The 23,382-nt window shown below is 43.1% G+C and overlaps 1 protein-coding gene across 6 annotated transcripts in view; it reads left to right on the top strand.

The window, feature by feature from the left end:
- TACC2 (transforming acidic coiled-coil containing protein 2) overlaps positions 1-23,382 on the top strand; it is a 114,306-nt gene that overhangs the window by 58,165 nt on the left and 32,759 nt on the right. For all 6 annotated transcript variants that reach the window (XM_057381153.1, XM_057381152.1, XM_057381148.1 and 3 more), the window contains one exon: positions 18,150-18,319. In XM_057381153.1, coding sequence (XP_057237136.1) covers positions 18,150-18,319 — 170 coding nt within the window. The remainder of the gene's footprint in view (positions 1-18,149; positions 18,320-23,382) is intronic.

The following is a 23,382-nucleotide window of genomic DNA, read 5'->3' as shown; positions in this document are numbered from 1 at the left end:
CACATGTATTCAGCAGTTGTTCCTGTAAAGCAGACAAACCCAACTGGGTTCYCCTTTATGCAAGCAGAGAAAAAACCCTGAAACTGTTTAAAGTGTGAGCCTAATGAGGCCTCCACTAGAGCATAAAAGCTGTGCTGTGATAGGTGCWTGGATGTCAGTACATTTTAATATTYCTRTTAAATTTATCTGATCCTTTTGACCCCTCTGCCCTGTGATGTATCCAGAATTGTTACATAGCTTCCAGCCATTTGTATCCCTGGAGTTTAATTCCCGGTGCAGGCAGCGGTGCAACTGATTTTTTTTTTTAATTTTTGCTCCTTTCATGATGTGAAACACGGCTTGAATCATGTTTTTTGCCAAAGATGGGGATGTGGAGAGCAATGGTGCCCAGTTTATCAGCATCTTAGAACTCCCACTGCCCCAGTACCTTCATGGTGGCATAAGGATAAGCTTGTTTGTAGGGTTTGGAGTGCTGTAATTTCTGGGTTTGAAGATCCTCCCGATCCCTTAGAGATGATGAGCATCCCCAGCTCGCTGTCCAGCAAAGGGGTGTGTGCAGGCAGAAGCAAAATAGTTAAAGTGCCCCAGTGTTTGATGGAGCTGCTGGTCTGCTCCCACATTGCCTTGTTTACCTTGGCTGCTCATGATATTCTCCCTACGTTCCTCATGGAAGATTCCATTTTTTTTTTCGCAAGAGGGATGAGCTCGCCTGCGAAACGAGGAGAAAGCGGCCGTTCTGCTTGTTAGTCCCGTGTGCCGGCGTCCCGATGTGCACAACTTGTCAGCTCTGAGGGGGAAATGTATGCGCGGCACCCGGTGCACACGAGCATTTGCATTTCAAATCAGCTGAGTCAACGCCATATAATGGTCCTGCCTGGAGGTCCTTAGAGAGCCACGGTAGCTGACAATGTGTGCTTAAAGGGAGGGTCTGCTGTTCTTCTTCTTCTTTTTTATTTTTTTTTTTAATTTTTTATTTTTTTTAAGCCGGTTTCCATAGCCAATAGCCCCGTGTTCCGAGCGCCTGCACCGGCGCTGTTCGTGCCACTGATGTTTAGCAGATGATCACCCTGTCACAGTGGCCGGGATTTTGCTTTATTTTATAAACACCGTTCATCTGGACAGGGGAAAAAAAAACCAAAAACAAACCAGCAACCCGAACGAACAGCAACCCACCACCAAAACTGGCAGGAGTTCAGAGAAGAGGAGCTGCCGAAGTGTCGCTGCTCGTGCTGCCACTGATGCGAGCAGCTGTTCCCATCTGCACTGCAGCACCGCCGCCTCTCCCGAGCCGGGGCCGCCACAGCCGCCGGGGCCGCCACAGCCGCCGGGGCCGCCACAGCCGCCGGGGCCGCTCGCCGCTGCGATCCCGCAGGAAGCCGGCCTTGCTCCCGCCTCGCTCCGAGCCCAGGGCGCGCTGAGGATGGGCGGCTCGCAGTCCCTGCAGCAGGCGCAGGCAGCCGGCCTGCTCCGGGAGCCCTCCGAGGCCATGTAAGTGCGGGTGCCTCGGCGCTGTCCCGGCTGCCGGGGCCTTTGTTCGAGCCGGGGCTCGGCTGGGTGTGGGTGAGAGCCGGGCGGCTCGGTCCGCGTGTGTGCGGCACTGCCTGGGAACCGTATGCCTTGTCTTGCCGTGTTTGGGGTGCATAATCAGTCAAACACAATGAGCGTTCCCAGCGAACAAAAAGCCAGCCCTTTYCCCCTTTCCCAAACCCACCATCTCTGTGTTTGCGGTTTAGGATGCGCAGCGTGGGGCTCCGTTTTGCTGCGGTTTTTGCAGGGTTTCTTTGGGCTTTTCTCTCTGCACGGAGATGCTGTTTTTCAGGTCACATCATCCTTGTCAGTCAGCATCCATCCCTGTCACGGTGTTATTTCCTCCGGTGAATCGTGAGCAAGGTGTTCTTAGGTCTCTCCCTACTGAAGGCCAATTCGGAAGGATTCGCTGGGGAAGGGAGGGAAAAGCAGACAATTCCTGCTTGTTCAGAGCGAGTTAGCACTTTTTTTTGGTGGTTAAGTCGTATGTGAAAGTGCACAAACGTGGATGTGCATGCMGGAATAGCAGTATCATTTCCTATTTGTAAATAGGATTTTGTGGTTTATTGGTAGAGGATTTAWCAGTTTACTTAGCCAACAGTCTTTTCTCCTTAACCCTCCACCCCAGACTACTAAGCTGGAATGCTCGAGCATGGTCCTTGCCTCTGAATGGATTTTAGAAGAATTGCCTTGTCTCTTTTTGTCATTACAGTTATATAAATCACATTTATCTTAACATGTCTGASTGCTGCGTTCGTTACTGAATATGTATTTTGGTAAGTTTTAGGTATTTATCCACTAGGGCTGGTCTAGAAACTAACCTCATACAGGTCTCTCAAAATTAATGTAATGTGTGCTTGTTAAGGTAGTTCTGATTATGATTGAGGCATCGTTTGTATGTTTGAGATAAGTGCTTCAGAGCCATTGGGGAATGATAGAGCAGTAACTGATAGTTTTGCCTCTATAATAGGCCTTACAAGTAGGTATATGCTCCCTATTGTCATATTCCAGTATATCAGCATATAGCTTTGCTTGATTGTGTCTTGTTATATTTGTAAGACACAGGCCTAGCAACATTTCTGCATCCTTTGTTCTTTTGATGCGTAGCTTTGGCAATTAAGATCATTTTTTTCCTACGTAGTTCCATTTGACATTCCTATAAACAGCATCTATTTTAATAATACAGTAGAATAAACTGATGCCTCATTGTCTTTAAAGCACTATAAATTACATTTTCATCTGCACAAACTGTTGATTTTTTTAACAGTGATGCAAGGACTGGGCAATAAAAGACRTTGCTAAAACAGCATTCAGGCTTTTTTGGCTCTCATTTTCACAGCCTTTTAAGAATGCATTCTGCTGGAAGAACATACTGRTCAAGGTGTATATGAATATATTTATACATTTTGGAGGCACTTGAGTAAATTATATCATCATCTCTCTCAGTGACTCCTTTTATATATAAGCACACTCATCTTTTGCATTAAGTCATTCCTGTGGGGTTTCAAGATGATCTTTTAAGGCCTGACATAATCAACAGATCCACTTTGAGCACAGGCATCATTCAGTAACGGTTGATGTCCTTGGGACGGGTTTGTGGAAGGTATTACTAATCTTGTAATAAATAAATCACCAAAAGATTGAGCTGTTTTCTTCAACTAAATACTCTTTAAAACGAGATAAAAATGGAGGTGTTTCTTTATCCTTGAGAAAACACGGGCTTGTTTTATGAAACAAGAACATCCTCATAGGATGTCATGGTCATCAGTTCTGGTCTGAGATTTTGTCTTTATGCTCTAATCACTGTAACTTTTACCCGTGCCTTTTCAGTGAGGTTGCATTTAACTTGCTTTGCACACACAAGCAAATTCCTTAATGGCAGTGATGGCTCAGAGGCAGAAACATCTGGCCATGTCCCAGACAAGCTGGGCAGYTGCCCACACAGTTAGAGCATCCTTGAAGTCATCATTTCTGCCATCAGCAGAGGCTGATTGCCCAAAGGAGAGCTGCTCCACTAAGGGAGAGCAGGGTTGGATTTGCCTKCCCTGAGTTCATTAGATTAGGGTGGTGTCAATCAGGAATCATTACTGGAGTAGAATAGGGTAGAAGAAAGGACAGAGGCAAACAAATTCCTTAAACAGCTGCTGCTTGCAAATTTCCTCCCAAGTATCGTAATGGACTTCTTGATTAAACACTAGGGAAAGTTGTAGAAGTAAATTGATGTTAGAATCAATGCTGAAAAGAGGTCTAGGTTAAGATTTTAGAGTGTATCTATGATTAAATATGCCCTTTTTGCATGTGTTTGCCAAATTCCCAATTTTAATGTAAATTTGTTTCAGCCAGGATGAAAGTGTTTGCAATAAACCCACCATTGGTACTGACAGCCTGGGGTATTCTGTTACTCGTTGTGGATTGTTAGCACTCACTGGCAGCAGACAATTGCCCTTYTATTTAAAGAAAAAAAGAAAAGTCAATTTGGAATGATAAAAWAGGGAAAGCCCAAGGGAAGCCCCTGACAATAAAAGTTAACTGCAGATGAAAGTGGGGTGGTTCAGCCCTCGCCGTTGACGTTATGAGCGCTGTCATGTGCTTTGCAAATCGCAGCAGGCACCCTGGTGGTCACAGATTGAGCTCAATCGGGGGCACGTTTCCATCAGATAATAGGAGTGGGCTCTGCTGAAATAAAAGCCAGTGACAGTGAGATGATGCTCAGTGTGCACGGATTTGTTGGGTGCACACACACATCTGCTGSCTGTGTCCTTGTGTGCGCTGGCTGAGGTGCCAGGGCTGCCCCGCTGAGGGTGTGAACAGAAATCAGCTTGCTRAGTGCTACCACCTTCATATTTAGTGCTTTTATTTGTAATAGCAATGTATTTCTTTATYTTGGTAATGCTTTTTAAGTATTAGGAAGCTGGAAACACTGGGGTTTTGAGTGCTGGGAGCTCTTAGGTAGCTTAGGCACCTCTGAATCATATTTTCTCTCCGATGGGAAGGGTTCTTTTCCCCTGAGCACAAACCACACCTTGCTTTTGTGGGGCATTATGGTTGCTGTCCTTGCAGCAACTGGGCAGGATTTACATTCAGTGCCCATTTCTTGATCAGCCAAAGTGCTGCTGATGTGTTATTTCCTCCCACCAGGAGCTCTGCGTGCTGCGTCTCTAACATTTGCATCCCTTGCCAATCCRAGAGGAAAATGACTGAAGCCTGAGCCAGCTCCCACTGAAGTTGATCGTGAAATGCCCACTGACTTCAGTGGGAGCTGGAGCAGGCTCCAAGAAAGAAATTGAATGTCACTGATCATTGGTAGCAGGCCAAGATGTTGGTGCCCTGCTGGGTTGTTTTGAAATGTTTCTTTTGCTGCATGGTCTTTTCTTTTGTTTGTTGGTTACTGGAAAGACTCACAAAAATTTGAACTGGATACTCTCAGCCTTCTRCACAGGAGATGTGAGCTGTTTTCTGTGTGTAAGGGTCTATAGACACATGYATTTATAAAAGTTTTCTCTGCATATGTGTAAAAACACAGCCCTTGCTTGCCCCCACATTTTTTTTTTTTTGTTCTATCTTGTAAAACTGGAAGAATCCCTTGTGTGGTTTTTAAAAGTTTGAAAGAAATTACTCTGGTAAAATATTTGTCTGGTTTTATATGCTCARACATAGGAAAATGATCCAAATACATATTCATGGAAGAGTGAGATATATATAAATGGAAAATTTGAAAAGAATTTGGGTCTTGGGAGGAGGGGAAGCTGTGGTTACTGAATTGATATTTAGTCTGATTTAATCCCTTGACAGGTAGTTCTGCCTATTGTCAGCTTATTCTGTAGAAACATAAATTTGTTTTCTTCTTCCTCTTACTGACAGCCTTCAGTGAGCATCCCCGTCAGTAATTAGAGGATGCTCTATCTCCCAGGTTTGTCTGCTAAACAGGGTGAATTGCTGGAAGCCATGGGCATGTTTTACTTAAGATGTACCACAAGTAACGAGGAGATTCTTCTGTCAAGCTCCCCTGTCTTTTATTCCAGCCTCCCTCATTTGAGCCCAAAGGATCTCATCTCTGAAGTCAATGACRGCGCTCCCTTTGATATGAGAGGTGGTTACATCAACCACTTCTTCTGTCACTGGAGCTAGGCAGGTCACGTTTAGACTTGAAAACAAAATGAAAAGACCCCAGACTCTCTCTCACCCCTCTATTAACGAGGCACAGCACACGCCTGGCAAACCCATGTGTGCTCTAAAGCTCTCCATACAGAGTGGGGTGCCCTATGCCATGTGTAATGGAGCTGCTGTCATCTATTATGTATTGTGACATGCAGGCAAATTGGAAAATACAAACTGATGGGAGGCAATAAAAACATGAATGAAGAGGCATTTCCTGCATGTGCATTGTGGCTGTCATTTACCAGCAGAGCTGTTTCCTTGGCTGTGTTTGCTTTTTTTTTGCTTTCCTTGACCCAGCAGTCAGAGGAGCTGATTGTTAGATTAAATCAAAGATGCTCTTCAGTCCTCTCTGTTTCCAGAGGTAATAGTCTGGGTGCTTTTAATGCTCCTCTAACATCATTACAGCACCCAGAGAAACAGTCCTCTCTGTTACAAGCATTTCCTTTGTTTTAAGACCATAAACGTATAATTTTTGTATTTGCTTATGTCTTGGGTACCATTTCCTTTTCCACCTCTGATGCTTTGTAAGGATTTAGCTATGCAACAAGCTTCTTATGTAGTCCAGGTAAGCAGGATTTTGAGTGGCAAGAGGCAGAGTTGTAATTACTGCTAGAAATTCAATGCAGTTTGCTTTCTCTTGGAGAAAGTGGGCGGGTTTGCTGTRAGAAGCRAGCAAGCAAATATGTTTTTTACCAYAGAARAGCKAAGAGAAAAAAGGTGTYATTTTCCCTCAGGTCCTTAAATGMTCCACCATCTCTTATTTAGTAGTAGGGGCTGTGGATATCCTGTTCTGTATTCCCATTAGAACCAGCTTAATGGGAAAAAAATTGAATTAGTTTCCTGTTTCCAGCATGGTCTAAATTTTCTTGTAAGGCAGGATTTGGCCTGAGAGCTTTCATTGATGGTAATGTTAGACAAGATAGTGAGATCCCTCCTTGGCTCTGGAAACCAAATTGGAGTTTGCAATACAGACTGTCTAAGCTTGTGAACTGAATTTTGGTTGAAGCAACTGGGTATGTCTGAGACAGACCTAGAGGGAAATGTAGAGCTCTATTTTTTGTTTATTGTGTCCCTGCACTATTGTTTGCTACAGCTCCTCTCCCTCTGCTGCGAGGAGTGATTATTAAAGGGATGAATGGATGCTTGGAAAACCTCTCTGAGAGGAAGAACTGGAGCTGTTGGTTCTGTTGGGGCAAAAATGTAAACTTTGAGAAAATCTGTGTCTTTCTGTTTCAACCTTATTTGCTTTTGGTTAGTGAGACTCTTTAGAATTATGTTCATGATGGTTAGGTTTTCCTAAATAAAAGCAGCTTGTTTTTAGGGCTTAATGTAAGCMAGGTTCTATCTGACAAACTCCTGCTYCTTTAGAGCTGTGATTTCGTTCAGYAGAAAAACCTGCATTTTCCTGAGTGTCTTGTTAATAACAGCTCATTGCTCTCCTTAGAAATGAGTCCAGCATTGTGCTGTGAAAAGAGTTTGGTTTATAAAGGATGGGAAGGATGAGCAAGGAATTCGAATCCCTTTGTTTAAGTTCCCAAGTGCAGGAGCAATGCAGGAGCTTGGGAAGGGGAGGTTCAGCACCTTGCTCCTCACCTGGCAGAGCTGTGGGCACTCCAGCTGGGTGCCAGCTGGTGAGATGCCACTGGAGATCAGGGATTTGCTTTTCCCATCACACTGTGGTGCTGAGCTGGCACTTCCTGAGCCAGGCATTCCCACAGCACCTACGGGAAGGGAAGGGATGGTTGGTTTCCCTGATAGCAGGAGCAGCACTGTTGTGCCATGGGAGAGGTAAATGAAGTCAGTGGGAATCCTTCCAGAGCTGCACTGGGCTGGAGCAGCAGCAGAGGGATCACCCGACCTGAGGCAGGAGATGGAACTGGTAGAGCCTGAGCAGAGATGTTGTTTAGAGGTTGAGATTTTTTTGTCCTCTGCTCCTGTTGCTCACTGACCATGTTTCTGTCCATGCAGCTGCTTTACATTTTGAAGTACAGAAATACGGGTTAGAGAGAATCTTGCAGAGTTCTTTAGGGTGGCTCTGCAGGGGCCAAAAAGGCAGAATATGGAGTGGGTTGAAGGCTGACAGTCTCTCTTCTCCCCTCTTGTCTTTTTAGTAAAGGCGCTCCCTGCCTCCCTTCTTCTCCATCCCCATGTGATCCTTATTTCCTTTCTGAAAGGAAGGACCATCCATAGGCATTACAGGATGTTATTTCCACATCTCAGCATTTCCAGCAATCTCCCAGGAAGATCCAGTCCCCAGGGATTGCAGGTGTCACAGGYTCATCCTCGCACTTCACTGCCGCTGTTTTGTCCCTGGGTCCCTGTTTTGAGTGGCGTGGCAGAGCTGAGATGTGGCTCTACAAAGCCTTGGTGCATTTAAAAGGCAGCCCSAGTAAACAAAGCAATTCCAAACCTGTGGCTCTGGCTCCCAGTGAATTATTGATTGGTTTCCCATTGATGATGCTGTGCAGCAGGAGCACGGGATGCATCGTGAGGGGGCTGTTCACATGATGATGTTTCCTGGATTAAAATTTTAGAGCTCGGGACTAACAGAGGAGGAGAGATACCTGCCATGGGTATTAAATATTTGAACATCAACCACTGATTGAAACACCAATCCCTAACCCACTAGGGTGAGCAAAGTGCATCACTGACTGGGATTATGATGTATTAACTGATTCATTTGTTTCGAGTGTTTTCCACCTTTGTTATTGGGGTAACCTGCATCTTTGCTTTTTCTTAAGAGATTTATGTGGTTGAATATTCAGCATCCTCTGGTGATTTTGGGACATGTTAGAATATTTGCAGTTGTGATGTCTGAAGATGAGTGCCTTTAATTAAATGGCTTTTTCCTGTTGYACCTCTGAGAATAAAGCATCTGACTGAGAAGAGCATAGGGATTTAAAAAACAATTTCAATTCTGAGTCCTGTTTCTGTGGCATAGATATTTTCATTATTCAGGCTGAAGCCGGTAAAAGAGAAAGCAGGCTGSCCAGAAAGGATGGGGAATTGTTTCATTATTCATTTATATCAGTGGTGTTGAAAAACATACCCTGCTAGATCTCAGGAAAAGCAATAAAAARGAAAAATTTAACATGATTTAAAGCAATATGGGGAACTTCTTGCTAATCAGTTAGAAAAATGATTTAAGTAGATTGAAGTGCTGCTGTAAGTGTGCCATGTTATATCCCGCAGTCTTTTTTCCTTCAGATGTGGTTTCCCACAGCTTGAGACATTTCTCTCTTGTTGCTGTGTGAAAGCAGGAAATGGCTTTTGTTGKGGGAGTGGGAATTTGGCTTCTGCGCAAAATATGCTCAAAATTGCTGAATAAACAAGGAGAAAAAGCAGGARAAAATAATTCCTTCTTCCCATTTCAGTTATGGTAGGAGGATTGCTGATAATACAATAGACTGAAAACCAAAAACCTTTTAATTCTCCTCCACTGCAGTTCCAATSCTGTTCTCTAAATATAACCATCCTGTGAGGGAAACCTGGCCTTTTTATAGAAATGATTAATGTTTAAGGTATTCATAAGTTTCTTTTGCAGTCTATTAKAGAAGACACATTTCCAAACCGGGCCGTGTGGCTTGGATAACACACRAGGTATTGTTTTCCACTGCTGAAGTCCCACATAATGATCCGAAAGGGGAAGTGATAGCATTTTATTTTATGTAAAGAAAAAAAAAAATCCAGATTCTTGTCTCTCAGCTCAGCCACTGAGTTATCCCAGCACTTCAGGTTGGAAGGCTGATTGTTGGGAGGGCTGAGAAGTGACTCAGTGGCATTAGATAGCAGCAGCGTGTGACCATATTCACCCATTCACACCRAATTTACCCTGCTGTCAATCACTGACACTTCAGCTGAGCTGTCTGAGGTGCAGCAGAGGATTTTACACCCTTTGGGCTCAGGGTGAGGGGAGGCACAGAACTGCTCAGGGCAGGGGAATGGTTCTGGCTGTGGGATCACCTCCTCCTTGCATCCCAAAATTAAACCTTGTGTCTCTGATGGCACATCCTTGTGGGCCAACAAGAACCACCTCTGTTGTAATTGTGATTATTTTTCTGGGAAGCTGTTTTCTGTAGGAATATTTATGCTGAGATAATATTGAAATCCTCTTCTGGAGAGGAGCTCCTGCCCTGCTTTCTGCAGACACCCGTGTCAATATGAGCTCTTGTGCAATTGTCGTTTYGGTGGAAGGGGATTTATTTGATAAAAGCTTTATTCTTGAGTAAGAACTGCAAGGAGGCTTCTCTGCTGCTTCATAGCTCAGGCCATAAAATGAACACGAGATGTTATCCTGCTCCTGGGTTGAGCAGAAAACCTCTGCTGAGGAAGGAACTGCAGATGATTTTGTGGAATATTACTTTGAATGGAAAACATAATTTCTGTTTCAACCTCACAGCTTTGACTGCCTGTGTTCTTTCACAAAAACATTCTTTCTAAATAGCCCTCTCTTTCTCTGTCCTACAGCATTGTTTTTAATTAGTGCTTTAATGCATCAGGAAGGTAGCAGGATAAAGAATCAAGATATCAAGGAAATTAACCTCATCCTAGTTCATGGATTTCTTCTGTGAAATTATTTTAAATTGCTGTGATTAGTGAAGTTGGACTTGTACCTACTTTGCATTTAACYATACCCAGTTTTGAAGTAAAAATAGAGATCTGATGGCTCAGCAGCAGTGACTGTTTTAAAGAAAGACTAAAATCTTACAGCSTTAATCTAATCTCCAGCCTTATTGTTTAAACTGAAATAATCCTGTGAKGGAATTGTGGATTTGTTTTGATGGYCAKACTCTGCAAGTCAGAAACCTGTAGAATATGGCAYTGGTGATTTTATGGTATTCTCAAGGCTTTACTGATGGGCACACACAAGGTGWGAATAATGTTCTTGTGGGACAATGGTGTCAATGGTGGGAGCAGGATGGGAGCTGAAGGGAAGGATGGTGATTTGTTCCCTTCCCACCATCATCATCTGGTAACCCCTTTTGTGGTTGGTCTCCTCACAGTATGGGTTTGTTGTGGATTTATGGATGATCTTGTCACTTTGCCCTGCAATAGTGAGAGAGCTCCATTAATAGTTAATGGTCAGAAATGTGTCCCTAAAGGAATTTCTTGTAAATGGAGCCTGGTGACACAGAAGTGACACGTCGGTACCTCCCCCAGCTCCTCACTCAACACAAACATCACATCCAGCACTGAGAGTGTTGCCCAGGGGGCAGAGGCAGCAGGACACTTGGCTTCCATGGTCCCCAAAGTGCCACCCACCCTTCAGCTCCAGCAGCTGGGCTGAGCTTACTGGTTCTGCTCTTCCCTGGGCAAGACWTTGTCCSAGAATCACAGAGTGGCTGGGGTTGGAAGGGGCCTCTGGAGATCATCTGGTCCAATCCCCAGAGAGGGCACAGAGCTCTCTGTTCTCCTGAATTCTGTAACTTCAAAGGCATATTTTATTAGGGAGAAGGGAAATATTATTTGTGAGGTTTATGCCTCACACCATGTGTTTTTGTGTTGGTTTTTAAAACCATTCATTTAACAGATCTGTGTGTTCTAGGTTTGATAGGTAAACTAATTCCAGTTTGGTGGATACCAAATATTCTTACCTAAAATGACCAGATGATTCTATTGGTGCATCCCTATTTTCTGTGTGTCACTGTACAAATTTAATATTAAAATTTCAAATCTGCAGGGATGTTTCATATTCAAAAGATGTAATAGCTAACARTCATCATGTTAAAAGAAGCTAAGCATTGTGGAATGTCATGTTAGCTGGAAGTAACTGAGTAGGCAAATCCTATGCAAAAATCGCAGCACAGAAAGTTGKCACATCTTTGATATTATCCTAACCTGGTGCTGGGATTAAGAAAATGACCTTTTGTTGTAGCTGTAGAGTATTCTTGGTCCTCGTGAGTAGGCCCTTGGGTCAGCTAATGGCTGCTGGCCTAAAGTGGTAACTTGATCTTCAGGAAAGGAATTACCATAGGGGCTCTCCTGATGATTTTGAATTATGATCCAGGGCTGTATTTATAAGAGTGAAGGAAAATTAGAAAAAAAAAGAGAAAAGACTGTATGTGTCTCTGTATTCCATTTGTGTGACTGTACCACAAGTGATACCACAAGGTGAATTATGAGAGATTGTCAGATACTTAATATTATAGAAACAAAAGGAAAAAGGCCTSAAATGCAATGTGTAATGTGCAGTCATTTCCCCCCTCTGGACTCTGCTTACATCCACAACAAGAAATTGTTCATGCTATTAAGAGGTTCCAGCCTAGACAGATAAGGCAGACTTGAGGCTGATGCATAACTGAGCTGACCAAGACCATTGAACTYGATGACTTCAAAGGTKCCTTCCAKCCCAAACTGTTTTATGATTCTGTGCACGTGCAGCAGTTCAGAGGCAGAGTTGAGAGCTGGATTGATCTTCWTCTGGAGAGAGGTTTTGCTGAAACATCCTGCCTCAGTGTCCTTTGTTGTTGCTTATTTGGTTTTRGGGGAYTTTTWAAGAACTATATGGGAAAATCAGYTTAAMTGTTGAAAATGGCACCAGGAAATCTGAAAAGGTTTTATCAGATCTTTACAGTGAATAAGCTTTGACTGAAATWAATGTACATTTCTGACTGCCATGTCTCTCTGGCTTTAGAAACTCCGAAGCTTGGCGTTACTGAGTGTCTCTCCAAATCTGTCAGCCTGTGTGGCCCTTGCCATGGCAGTGAAAGTGCCTGCTTAARTAACACACAACCAGATTGACCTCAGAAGGATACAGCCACTCCTGCATCCACTAAACCACACCTGAATTATTCATGCAGGCTCTAYGAGGATCATCTCTGAAAATGATCGATGGAGGTGAAACTACAGAACTCATTCCTCCTTTTTTATTTCCAGCTCATCTCCCAGTGGGAGTTACCAAGAATGAGAGCCAAAATTAATCTTCAATACTAAATTGAACATTATAAGAAATTGTGGTTGGTTTTTGGTTTTTTTTTGCCTTTTCTCTCTGGTTGAGTTTCCTCTCAGGGTGCATGATAAATTGTTCAGTAAATAGTAATGTGAAATTTATAYTTTAACTCAATGATAGAGCAGCTGCAAATGCTTTGGGGGGCCAGGCCTGGTGGAATTGCTGCCTTTAGGTCTTGCCACGGATTGTGCTCATGCATTAACACTGCAGTGTTTGCTCATCTGGGTCCTTCACGCCATGGCCTTGGACTCTGTGTTTGCCTCAGATCCCTGCCAGGACCTCGTGCAGTGCAGAGCACTGTGTGATGGTCCCCTGGTAACAGATTCCTTGTTTGGTTCTRCAGCTCAGGGAGACAGCTCTGCAGAGGATTTCAGTGTGGGTTTACATCCATTTCCTACAGGCGATGAATGTACTTGGACAGGCATTTTCCCCTTGAGCTGCAGCCCTAACCATTTGTAAAGAACATGTGGATYTAAAGATGAGATGGAAAAAAAAGGACAAAACACCCATTTCTGTCTCCTCTTCAGGGAGTACAGCTGTACCTCAGGAAAAGAATGTAGGAGTTACTGCCAGTTAAAACAGGTCAGGGTGGAACTGCTCATCTTCTGAGTTCTCAGTTTGTCTGTACACTTCAAAATATCCCTCACCCTCAATCAGAGGACAACCTGCAAACAGCAACTCTCCAATAAACCTTAACAATCCTCGCTTTCACTGCATTACCCTTTTGGGTGGCARTGGGGGCACAGTTTGCTTTTGTTGTTGTGTGTATGTTGTTAAATTGTCTGTTTTTTTTTTTTTCTCCCAGTATGTCCTGTTTCCAAATGCACCATGGGAATGAAGTTATCATGTCAGTAAAACATAGGGGCAAAACAACTGKTGAACAGTCTTTTGAGTAGCAGTGAGAAGGATGGGTTTATGGAGTGCTGGCAGGGCATCAATGATACTGCCAACAGGTACGAAAGACCTCAATTAATCCAGGGCACATTCTGCTAATTAGGGACACAAAACATACTTTTTCCCAAGTGCAAAGTTTGGAAAAAAAAGTCCAATTTGAAATAGAGGCATTCAGAGGCTGTTCACCTTAGCTTTTGTGGAGCAGATCCCCCTGAAGCCCATGTTCATGTTGTTATTTGTGATTCCACAGGCCTGGCTGATGGGAGAGCRGCTCTGTTGGCTCTGTCCCTCTCCCCCTACTCCCAGCACTGGTGCCACTTCTCAGTAAGGCAATTCCAACTTCTGGCTTCAAAAATTCATAATATCCCCCCCTCTTCTTCTCCACATTGTTGGTACTGCACTCCAGCAGATCAGTACTCCATAAAGTAGTGAGCCATGATTGTTGGTTTTTTCCCCTGAAGTAGGCTATGCACTAAAAAGAAATTCTATATAGATTTGGCATTAAATGAAATAACTCTGCAAAAGCCTGTGGAGCTCCCTTGGCACATTTCAGTTCCAGCTTTGCTCCCTTGAGCCCCTCCACAGGAGGTGATCCTKCTGAGCTCTGTCCTCATGTCAAAGTCCTGCTTTTAAGTTTCTTTTATATTCTCTCTCACTGCTGTGAACTGAACCCAGGGAGCACCCTGGTGCTGCAGTGTAAATATTGGAGGAACCCGAGGCAGATGGCAGTGTTCCCAAGGCGGCCCAAGGCCACGGCTCTGTTGAAAACCACTTTTTAATGAATTGAGTTTCCGGGTGGCATCCAGGGTGACCTCGCTCACTTTAGGGGCTGTGTCTGCMTGACGAGGGCAGGCAGCGAGCAGAGGCAGGGGAATGAAGAAATCTCATTCTTGTTTTCTGACTGCATTCCAGCTACGGTGACAAAAATGCAATTTTTCATTCTGAAATCAGGGAGGATTTAAATTATAAGCGCCTGTGGTTTACAAAAAAAGGGTAATGTAACTTATGAGGCTGGGTTTCCACACRGCCAGAGGTGAGGAAGAGAGGTCAACCCTGGTGACAGCCTTCAGTATTTTGTCCAGAGATTTATGTAACAGGCTGGGCAAGAGCTTGGGCTTCCCAGATGAGAGTGGGAGTGCTCAGGCTCCACAAATTGATGCAGTGCTGCCAGATTTGTGTTGGTCTAGTCTGATTCTTGGATTTCCCTGTTCTCCCTTGCTGCTGGACCCCATCTGTACGTGTTATATTTACTCTGTCTTCCAAGAAGGGACATGAAAGAGACAGACTKAAAGAATATTTTGTGACTTATACAATCTATATTTTTTCACCTGCTATRTACAAAATCCCAAGGATGCAGATGGGAAGAGTTGTATGATTTTATGAAAGTGAGCTCCCATTCATTTCCAAAGCTGTCTAAATAAATGTGCATTCCTTCYTGTCGCTCTGACTTCATCACTGCCTCACAAACAAGTCCTGCAGGCTCAGCCTCTGCTCTTTGCTCTGTTGTTGGCTGGAGCTTCAGACTCATGTTCTAGATGGCACAAGACTCTTCCATTCCTGAGAACATGAGCTGCTCCTTGTGCAGCCCTGAATTGTGCCGATTCTCAGGGTGTGTCACAGTTTGGGAATCTTTTACACACCGAGGGCTGTGCAGCAGCAGCACGATTCCTTTTTGTTCCGTGCATTGCCTGGGTTTCTCAGAGAAAAGACGTTGTGAATTGAGCTGGCTGAAATGTGTAATTTCCTTTTCACAGGAAATCCTGTTGTTCTGGGAAAATCTTTTCTTGCAGTTTGAACCTAGGGCTGTAGTCTTTAAAAATAATAGCCCACGCAAGAGAGATCATCCGTATTTTCACTGAGGAAAACGGAACACAAGATTTAATATTTCCAGGATGCRTGTTGACTTTGGAGCATAGTACTGGAATGTGCTTCCAGGCTTTATGCCCTTGCCCAGATCCCAGGCCATGACAAAGGTTTTTCTGGTATTGAGCGTCCCTTCATGTTTCTTTGTTAAATACCATTTTCTTTGTGAGCACAATTGCTTGTCATAACGAGCTCATCAGGATTTGAGTTATCGTTAAGACAGTTCTTGCTTGATTGTGCTAGCTGAAAATCTGGAGTGTTGCATTAGAATCTTTTGGGAATTATTAAATATTAGCCTTTTTCTGGAGCTCAGGCACCTCAGCTGTCTGTYCACATACTCGGGAGGTGTTCCAGAATGGCAACTCATGCAGTGGACAAAAATAAAACAAATCTTTCTCTTTACTTCAAAATCCTATGCCCTACTGATATATGGAAGAGACCAAGCATACAAATGGAGCTCCTTCAGATTATTCTTTTCCATCATTTAATTAAAGGAGGACACAGAACTGCTCCATCAAGGCAGTTTAACAAAGCAGTTACTAGTTTGAGTAGGATATAAAAATAGAGGGTTTTTTTTTTCCATTCCATTTACTGTATATATTATTTGTGCTRTACAGACAGTGTGGAAAAAAGGAGTCTAAATATGATTGTTTGAGTATTACAGAGCAAGACTTTCAGTTCAACTATAGAAGGTGAAACAATAAGTCTCACACAATGAAGAACTATGTGAAAGCCCGAGAGATATGAATTACTTCTCATTTTGTTGGTTTAGATGACAACTTCCTAGGTTTATTTTTCTGACACTGGGAAAATATCACACAACTGTATTTCTCTTTGATTCTTCAACTTTAAAGTTTCCTGAACCAGCTCCATGGAGGGAAGAGAAAGCTTATTTTTGTTGCTGTTGAATACCTATTGTGAARCTTTATTTACAGAAGCTCTTTGTTTGCAGCTGTTCTTTAAGCTTTAAAATATGTAGAACTTAAAAGATGGTGCATCTTTGTAGAGATATAATTTAAAATGAGGCAGTGTGCCTGTTCCAGTGTGACTGTTCTGTGGCCTGAGGAGTGAGGTAGAAGTGACACTAAGAAGGTATTTTGAGGATCTGTGGCAAGTTGAAAGCCAGATACAGTGATTTTGAGCTGTGTAACTTTAGGGGAAAAAGAAAATCTTCAAACATGCAAAATTATCACCTAGTAGAAATCCTTTTGCTTCAGGAATAGGGGTGATGAGCGAGGAGTTGGTTGGCACAGGGCCATAATGTGCACCCTCACGAGCTGGGAACTCTCACTGGGATTCTGCACAGGCAGCAGAGAAGAGGGAGAGGGAAAGTTTGGGACCACTGCTCATCAAGCTGTCAGTGTCAGTGATACTGGGGTCTCTTCTTCCCCAGCTCCCCAAAAGCTTCATGCCATGATAGATTTAGGCAAATGTAATCGAATGCAAATCCTGTACTTGCACTTCTCCTGACATGAAGCTGCTTAAAATAATTGCAAGTCTCAGGAAACCAAACAGATCTGGCAGCTCAGAGTTATCTTCTAACTCAAGCAAAACGAGAGGAGTCCTTGATTTGGGATGGCTTGTGGAGTTCTTCTGGGGGATGAAATGGGTTTTCATTTCATGGCAGCACAGAATCACTGGAAAGAGGCAAATCAGTCCTGTCCTTCAGCAAACTGCTATGTTTAATTCACTATTACAGCCCAAAACTGCCTCTGACCAGCAGAAATACTTCTTGAATGTCTACTGAACACATGTGCAGTGCATATTGAATGTGACACCATCATTAGTGCATTCCTTGTTTCCAAACGAACAATTCAAGATGAAATGTTTATCATTTTGATTTAAGAGTCATTTTGATATAAGAACAAGTATGATCTATAGTTTCCAGACCTCAAGGGATAGTTTCCAATGGCTGTACACCTCTAAGAGCAAGTGGTGTGTCCTTGAAWGGTTCAGATCTTCACTTGATGTTTAGGTTACTCATCGTTTTGTAGAGTTGCTCCCTTTCAAGCTTTTGTTTCACTTGAGGGGTTCCATTTGGGTTCTGCCATTTCCTTCCTGGGCTGGCACCAGCCCATGGTGTTCCCTGTGGTTTTTATGTCCCTGTGAGCACGTGGTGCCACAAAAGGATTACTGATAATACCAGGACTTTCTGCATTTTACAGGCTGACTTACCTGGTGTAACAAGGTCTATTTGAAAAGGGTTATGATAAAATTCTGCTGAAACAGAGTGTGGTATTGCCATGGGAGGAGGGTGCACAAGGGTTTGCTACACCTCAGCTATCTTCATGTCCGCTGTTTCACCCTTAAGAGCACACAAAGAAATTTGGTGCTGTTTAGATATTTGGGTTTTGTTTTGTTTTGTTTTGTTTTGTTTTTATGAAGCGGTGAAATTCTCTTGAGAAGATCCTTTTTATTTATGTTTTTCAGTTGATTTAGGTGTGCCAAGGAGAAACAAGGGCCTGTTGGTCTGTGTGGCTGAGCCACCCTCACCCTGGGAAGCAGGCTTTGCACAATGGATTTATTTCCAAGTGTGTGTTCACCTCTGTAACAAAAGTGACAAATCCTTGTCTGTGGAGGAGACCACAGCCATGACATCCTGCTCTGGAAAACATGCTGGAATGTCAAACCTCCTTTGGGAAACGCAGAGGTGTCCTGAGGTCTGTGCCACCAGCTCAGGAAGCTCAGCTTTCCCAAGCCTGACCTACCTCCATGAATCCTCACTGTCCTCACCGGTCTCTGTTTTGATTTTCCCCAGGAGCTCTGACTCTGAAGAAGCATTTGAGACCCCAGAATCCACTACACCTGTCAAGGCACCACCTTCACCTCCACAGCCACCCCCTGAAGCAGCAGCAGCAGCAGCAGCAGCAGTTGTTGCAGACGTAGCAGAGCAAGAAATAAAACCCCAGCTGCCCGTGGAAGATACAGGTAATGAGTGGGATGTGTTACCAAGGGGGATGGAGCTGCAGTGGGGTGTTCCTCTAAGCACAGGCAAGGAATTCATGCTAATAAATTGGTTTCTGRAGTATTAGTTAATTACCTGTGCTGGAAGGAAAAGCCCTGTGGCTTCCTGGAATGAAGTATTGGAGAATCTGTTGGTAACGTTCAAAAAATATTAAAGAAAAGAGGATCTTTCTAGAAAAAACTTTCTTTTGTTTGGAACCAAACCTCTTTTTGTAGGGTCTTTACAGAGTCAGATGAGTAGAAAAAGGAGATGTGAGTTGCAGATCCAGGTRCCTGGATGAGCTCTATTAACTGTGACAATTAACAAAATGCCCTTTTCAGGTATGTTGTTCTCTGAAAGAGGAGGGAAAAAGCCCTCAAAAAAGCCCAGTAAAACAACAGAAATACTGATTTTATAGGAGGAACACAGGGCTCTATGGGTGAATGTATGTATGGCATACATATGTAAAAATTGGTACATATTGAGAAAGTAAAATCTTTTAAAAGAGAGAATTGTGTTTAAAACCCAAAGAAATTTTTTCTCCCCCCAAAGTGTCCTTTGTTCTCCAGATTGAGTAATGGAATATGAGGGAGTAGAAAGCRTGCTATTAGCCCAAAATAGCTTTGTTTGGGCTGTCGGATGACAGCTCAACAGTTTGAGACTGAATTCCCCATTATGCTGTCTTTTTTCTCATCTGAAAGTCAAGTTATCTTGATCACCTGGCTAAATTGTATGAAGATCATATTTCTCCCAGCAGTGTAAAGCTCACTTGTGTTGCATTTGGAAAAAAGTTGTAGCATCCCACCAAATGTCTCAAGCCACCTGAAGCATTTCTGGGARTTATTCATTAAGCAGTGCTCTTTCAGATTGTGATTTGTGATACAAGTTTATAAGAAGCTTCARAGATTTTCAACGAACTKATTTCACAAAATAAAAATWAAATACTGAGGCATCCTGATGCTTTTTCCTTTCTGCTGTTACAGTTCCCTCTTCATTGTAGTAAAAGTTACTCATTCTGCATCTTCTTTCCTTTTTAAAAATCTTTGGCAATCCAGTGATTACAAAACAAATGCTCAGAGAACAAAAGAACACATGCTGAAGAGGATTGGAGTGTGCTTTTAATTACTGCAGTAGATTATCTTCAATCCCTTGATTACACATGTGCTTCCCTGGCACATGTGATTCTTGCCTCCTTCCATCCCAGTTCTCCCCCTCCTTTCTTCCAGATCTTTCTGAAGAAAAATGGGAAACTGAATATATCTATTCATAGCCAGTGTTATTGGAGGCCCTTGGATGGCAGAGGTGAAACCACTTCATTTGCAAATCTGATTGTCCACGGGAGGCAAAGTTATAGCAAAGTGTTCCAAAATGATGCAAAACACAGTTATACAACAGGGGAATTTATTGGAGGGGAAGACGATGCGTAATGCAGAAAATATCCAAATGTAGGAGGGCAAYACAAAGCATTCATTTGTTTTGGAAATCTTTAGGAGAAATAAATAATACTAAGACTATAGCTTAGATGTTTAGAAATGAGAAAAGTTAAACATTTTGTACTTTATAAACCACTGGAGTGCCTTGTAGTTTATTTATTTCATAGGTTACGCATGTGGCTGCACACAAAGGGAACAAGTCCCTTTCTAGGGGCTCCCAGAGTTCCTGGATGGTACCACACAGCTAAAAAATCAGATTTCACTAGAGAAGGAGTGAGGAATGGGGGCAGCTGGAGAGCCTGGCACAGGRAGAGGCAGCAGTGTCCTGCTGGGTTCCTGGTTCAGCAGCCACATGGCTTTGTCTTCCCTGTGGGATGGGTGACTGAGCGTGTGTTGGGGTGGAAGGAGGGAGCACAGGCAGCTTTTAAAGGATTATTTCATCTGTAGCTGACAATAATTACTTATGCAGATGGCTGCAGTTGTGGTGCATGATATCATCAGCGCARCAGCTGGACCCCACTGCTGGAAAGCCAAGAGGGGAGTTTTTAATTAGGTCGACTTCAATGGTGGTTTGATAAATGTGATGAAAGTGAACTAAGCTGGACTCGTCCTGGGTTTGTGCCAGCTCCTGGTGGGGTAAAACCTGCTGCATGGCTTGGGTCCATCAGCAGCAGAGCACAGGAGGGGAGGCAGTCTGAGGGCARGTCTGGARRGGAGGAGRAGCAGCAGARCAAGTGAGGAAATTACCCCTGAGCCCCCCAAAGTGCCACCCGTGAGCCTTTGATTCCTCCCTAAGTAAATCAGAGAAACGTGGGTTATACTCTGGATGCAAATTGGAGAGTTTGAGCTTGTATTTATTATTTTAATCGTTATTTTAAATTATTGTTGCTTGTCTCCTGAGCTTCTCATAGCAGTGTCCTCTTGTCCCTTGTTTCATCCACCTGAGCCCCAGAACATCCCCCAAGCTCATTCTCCCAAAAACCCTGGGATTTTTGACCAAGAATTCCTGCCTAGGAATTTTCTGCCACCCCCAATGCTTTCCCCAGTTAATTATTAAATTCAGATTATATTCATAGGGGAAATGTGAGAGCTGGAGTCCCCTCTCTATGCATTACAGCCCTGCGATCAGTATATGAGGCACCTAAATTTGAGCCTTTTTGGCTCAAAATTTAGGGAAATTTGAGGACAGGCTTTTCAGTAGAGACAGTATGGTCCAAACATAAACAAACCAAATWTTTGGTATGGAAAACATTCTCCTTCAGTGTTTTTCCTCTTGAAGCCTGCCATGGAAAATTTGAAAAGAAACTTCTATAYACAAAGTTTTCTCTCAGAATAAAGGACAAAAGTATTTTTGCTGAACTTTAAAAAAAGTGATACTAATTGGTTTTCTTACTTCAAAGGCTTCTCGTAACAAACAGGAACTTGTAATAAACTGGTTCAAAATTTCTAGTGTTAGGTAATTCCAATTCCTGTATGCTTTTGGCACTTTTTTTCCTGATAACATAGTAAGTGGGTGCATGCTGTATGCATTTTCCAGAGGTTTGCCTTTGTTTGCTTTTTCCCTAGAAAACAACTAGAATTTAATTTTTTCTGTATTTGCTTATCATATCTGTTTAAATGTTACTGCTAAGCCTGTCARAATAGTGTTTCATCTTGTTTCCAGCTCAGCAGTGTTAAGGCCTATTTTCAGTTTAGTGGGGTTCCCTCTGTTTTGGAGAAATTTCAGCAAAGTAGACCTTTGCCTTGGCTGCTTTTGTAAAGGAACAACAGAAAATTGTTTTGTTTATTGATGCACCCAGTCTTACAATCTCCTATTAACACTCTCAGGCACAGGGTGGAATTCTTGGGTCTGYCCTGTGTAGGGCCAGGAGCTGGACTTCAATAATCCTTGTGGGTCCCTTCCAGCTCAGAATATTCTGTGATTCTGTGACTTTCTGGCAGCTTCTGGTTCTGCCATAACAGGTGCTAGGTGAAAATGCCAARTGTTGAACATGGCATGGAGCTCTCRTATTTAGGTCTCRTCTCCTGGATAATAAAAGAARTCTGAGTTTTATGTTGTTGGGATTGTTTTTCATAGTTGAACGAATCAAAATTTATCTGAAATCTGAGAAATTTCCTAGTGGAAGGAGCAGAACTTGGACCTTCTTTTTTTTAATGAAGGAGAGGTTTGGGGGAGCTTGCCTTTTTTTATTTCAGCTTTTTTATTCCAGCTATCCTCCATGCTCTTGGAACGCTTTATAAAACTTACTATCTACCTGTGGGCAGCTCTTAACAGTATAAATTGTGGATGACTCAGTGCCAATAAAAGGCATAAACCTGATTTAAAACCTTGTGCTGGTCCCTCTCTTAAGGCGAGTCCTGCCTTAATTCCCATAGCTGGCGTCGCAGTATGTTCCTTTGTGACCAAACTGCATTTTAATAAAATACCATAGAGACACTGATTGGCTTAATTTTGTGTTGGAAAAGGACAAATGTCACTGCTCTCTGAACAGGCTGTTAATGTCAGGAAAGAGTGGTTTTCATGTCTCCTTGCAGTAATAAAGCCTTGAGTACCATTTCTATCTTCTACCCCAGCAATTGTGCTGTTACCAGGAGTGAGCCAGTCCTGTCGTAAAGCCAGAAGAGGCTGACAGCAGCATTTCACTTCTGCCAAGAGCCGTGTTTTCTGAGACAGTTTCACATCTTGTTTCATAAAGAAACAATAAAAATATCGAGCAATGCTCTGCAGAAATCCGTGCTCTTGAGTGAAAAGGATTTGATGAGGAGGAAGTCGTGAAAGAAGCAGTTAAAGAAGATTAAAGCCCTGCACTGTGTGGAGCACACAGAATTTAAATGTTGTTTTGTTGGGAGTAGCTGCAAAGCCTCRTACGTTCCCTTTGCGTGATGCATCCCAAACCTCAGCCTCCTATTTACAGTCCAAGCCCTGCAGGGCAGTGGTTTATTTTATTTTATTTTACTTTGTTTTAATGCATGTTTATACTGCTTTGAACGAGGGCCTCGATGCTGTTGAAGACTTTGGCTKGGGCTGGAATGAAAACTCTGCATAACTGCAGATGATTCCTTGTTGAGATCCCACTTTTATTTCATGCTGACCTACATTTGTACTCTGCTGACATCCCAGTGTTTGTTGTGATGCATTCCCCTGAAGTGCCTTCCATTCTCCTTGCAGGGTGAAAGGACAGATGAGGCTGATGTTGGGGGTTTATGGCACTCTCTGAGTGCCCTTAACAGGAGCCCCATCAGTGTCACAAAGTGATGTGTGTGTGAAGTGAGCACCAGCTCTGCTGCCAAATGAAGCCTAATTAATGACCCCTCAGCCAGGCTGAAGCCAAGCCCAAACCAGTGGGGATTAAGGAGAAAAATAAACTGTTCTGAAGTGCTGCCATATTATTAGCATTCATTTAGCAGAAAAAAAAAACCACATTAGAATATTATTTTAATTGATGTGTCTTAGTGAACTTCCACAGTCTTAAAAGAGACTGCRTAGCTGTCGTTCCTTTGACAGTTTCTGAAAGTACATTGTGCCACGTTGGGAAATGTGTGCAATTCCCTTAAATCCTTTTCTGTCCTCTACACCCATAAATAATAATTCTTGCATTCTCTGTGCAGGCATA

This window comes from Malurus melanocephalus, unplaced genomic scaffold, assembly GCF_030028575.1.
Source record: "Malurus melanocephalus ecotype Western Australia unplaced genomic scaffold, MMel_1.1 scaffold_494, whole genome shotgun sequence".
Lineage (NCBI taxonomy): Eukaryota > Metazoa > Chordata > Aves > Passeriformes > Maluridae > Malurus > Malurus melanocephalus.
Note: the sequence above shows the minus strand (reverse complement) of the source record. Positions and strands in the feature narration are given on the sequence as shown.